The sequence below is a fragment of the Rhagoletis zephyria genome, unplaced genomic scaffold, assembly GCF_001687245.7.
Source record: "Rhagoletis zephyria isolate East Lansing unplaced genomic scaffold, Rhagoletis_zephyria_1.1 Rzeph_scaffold_02512, whole genome shotgun sequence".
NCBI classification, from domain to species: Eukaryota; Metazoa; Arthropoda; class Insecta; order Diptera; family Tephritidae; genus Rhagoletis; species Rhagoletis zephyria.
In genome coordinates this window covers 1-2502 of record NW_016159596.1, presented here as the reverse complement: position 1 = coordinate 2502, position 2502 = coordinate 1, and the positions used below count along the sequence as shown (strand labels likewise).

The following is a 2502-nucleotide window of genomic DNA, read 5'->3' as shown; positions in this document are numbered from 1 at the left end:
TTTTCCAAATTAGAGAGATGCCTCCTGACGTGCCTGGGCGAGGGCTCTTCTGCAAGCAGTTGTCTATTTGGGTGGCCACGTCTACGGCTCCCAACCAGAAACTGCTTGCAGAGCATTGTGTTATGCTCCTTAATGGGGAGCATCTTCGCCTCTTCGTGCAGGTGGTATTCCGTCGACACCAGAAGGCATCCAGTCGCTGTCCTAAGTGCAGTGTTTTGTGTCGTCTGTAGCTTCATCCACTGAGTCCTGCTAGTCCCCGGCGACCACACTGGTGCTGCGTAATTTAAAACCGGCCGGCCTATTGCCTTGTATGTTGCCAGCAACGTTTCTTTGTCTTTGCCCCAAGTACTGCCGGCTAGCGACTTGAGGACCTTGTTGCGGCTCTGTACTTTATTGACAATAGCGGTTGCGTGCGCAGAGAAGGAGAGCAGGCTGTCGAATGTTACTCCGAGTATTTTGGGGTTATTCACCGTCGGAATTGGTGTGTCATCGACGTGAATCCCCAGCGGTAGCCTNTGAAGGTTACTCCGAGAATTTTGGGATTATTCACCGTCTGAATTGGTGTATCATCGACGTGAATTCCCAGTGGTAGCCTGACCTCCATCGTCCAGATGGTGAACAAGGTCGCAGAAGATTTCGCAGGGGATAGGGCTAGGCTCTTTGCAGAGAAGAAGCGAGAAAGCTCGGAGAGATACCCGTTTACTTTCGAACACAAGTAATCAATTCCATTTCCAGTCGCCATGATCGAGCAATCGTCGGCGTAAGAGACAATCGAGGCTCCCTCTGGTGGTTGAGGGAGCTTTGAAATATAAAAGTTAAACAGTAGCGGGGAAAGGACACCACCCTGAGGAACCCCCTGTTTTATTTTTCGCTGCTTACTCGTTTTGTCTCTNCCTCTGGTGGTTGAGGGAGCTTTGAAATATAAAAGTTAAACAGTAGCGGGGAAAGGACCCTACCACTGTCTGAGCCTCTGTGGGAGAGAGGAAGCCTCTATATCTTCTAGTAGCGTGGAATAGCTACTAACCGCTGTGGTAAATTCCAGCTAACTTGAACACAATAAAGACCGTAATAGAAGTTAGAAACATTTTATGTTAATAGCCGTACGTTTCTTGTTANACTAACCGCTGTGGTAAATTCCAGCTAACTTGAACACAATAAAGACCGTAATAGAAGTTAGAAACATTTTATGTTAATAGCCGTACGTTTCTTGTTATTTACAAACTTAAACTGTGATCTGAAAAAAACTAACACAAACATATACATATAAAACACACATAGCTTGAAGAATTGCACGAAATACTCAGCTGGCTGAGCGATGGCGACCACGTAAACCCACTTCAACAAGTGTGCTCAACCGAAACCGAAAGCCCGCTTCATATTCGCTGGGAGCAACTTTACCAAATCGTTTTGCAAGTTCAGCAACAAAAACGGACGCAATATCGGCCGGTCTTGCAGCTTAAACATGTTGCCAGCCAAATGTGAGTAGTTCTTTATGAAGTTCTTATAGCGCGCCAGCTCATATTCGAGGAAATCATTGCTACCAGGTGTCTGCTCACCACGGAGCTCGGACGCAATGGCCTTCAGGAGTGTCGCTATGCATCCATACATTTCTTGCTGATCAGATTCCACTTGTTGATTGCAGAGCGTACGTGCGGTGCTATTGTCGCCAACACTCTTACCGCTACCCATGTGTAGGCGGCTGCCAGCACAGCAGTCCGTACATTTTTCATACGAATCAACAACTTTACCATAATTGGACGATGATGGCTCTGTTGTCGTCGTCTTGCAGCCAGCAGCAGTAGCAGTAGCTCCCTCCTTTGGGTGATATGGCGCTGTATGTAGGTGCAATATAGAAGGCAAGCTTGCATCTAGGCTTTCCTTTAGGCAAGCGGGTATATTCACATATTGCGTCATATAGCCACAAATGAGATCGAATGACGATCCGGTGGTGTTGCTGCAAGCTTTCTTCTCATTCCGCCGATCATCGTCTCCATCGCAACACACAAAGTCACATTCACATGGCCCGCGTGTCTCCGCTACGAGGCAGGCCTTTTCAGGCGCTTTCATACCAGTCAGTGGCCGCGGACAGACGCGTTTTTGCTTCGCTTTACCTTCGAAATCGATATCAAGAAATTGTTCCTGTTTTGGTGGAGCAAGGAACGGTCCCGTCAGCTTGCCATTGTTCAAACAAACCAAAAGATGACTCATACAAATGTTACGCTGTCGCAGCTCATCGGTCGTTTCAAATGAGCCCATTGCCAATTTATCCAGCCACGCCCTGACCAATTTGTATTCACGTGAGCGACAATCGAACACTTCTTCGGGTTGCTTCAAAATATCCAGAAAAAATATAAAGTTTTCCTTTAACTGGTAATTGATATCTTCTTGTGAATTCATGATTTACGCTGAATTTTGATAAGAGAACGTGTATTTTTAATTTGATTATTAACTTGACGGGGTTTATGACAAACTTGAGTGAGGAATTCGTTGTAACTCATTAGT

The 2502-nt window shown here is 46.2% G+C and overlaps 1 protein-coding gene across 1 annotated transcript; it reads right to left on the bottom strand.

The window, feature by feature from the left end:
* Window positions 1–1350: 1350 nt before the first annotated feature.
* Window positions 1351–2397, bottom strand: LOC108367041 (uncharacterized). The gene has a single exon (XM_017621564.1). The coding sequence runs from the start codon at window positions 2395–2397 to the stop codon at window positions 1351–1353; it is 1047 nt and encodes a 348-aa protein (XP_017477053.1).
* Window positions 2398–2502: the final 105 nt, after the last annotated feature.

Excerpts from the sequence above, each read along its gene's own strand:
- LOC108367041 (XM_017621564.1), bottom strand. The coding sequence starts at position 2,397 with ATGAATTCACAAGAAGATATCAATTACCAGTTAAAGGAAAACTTTATA.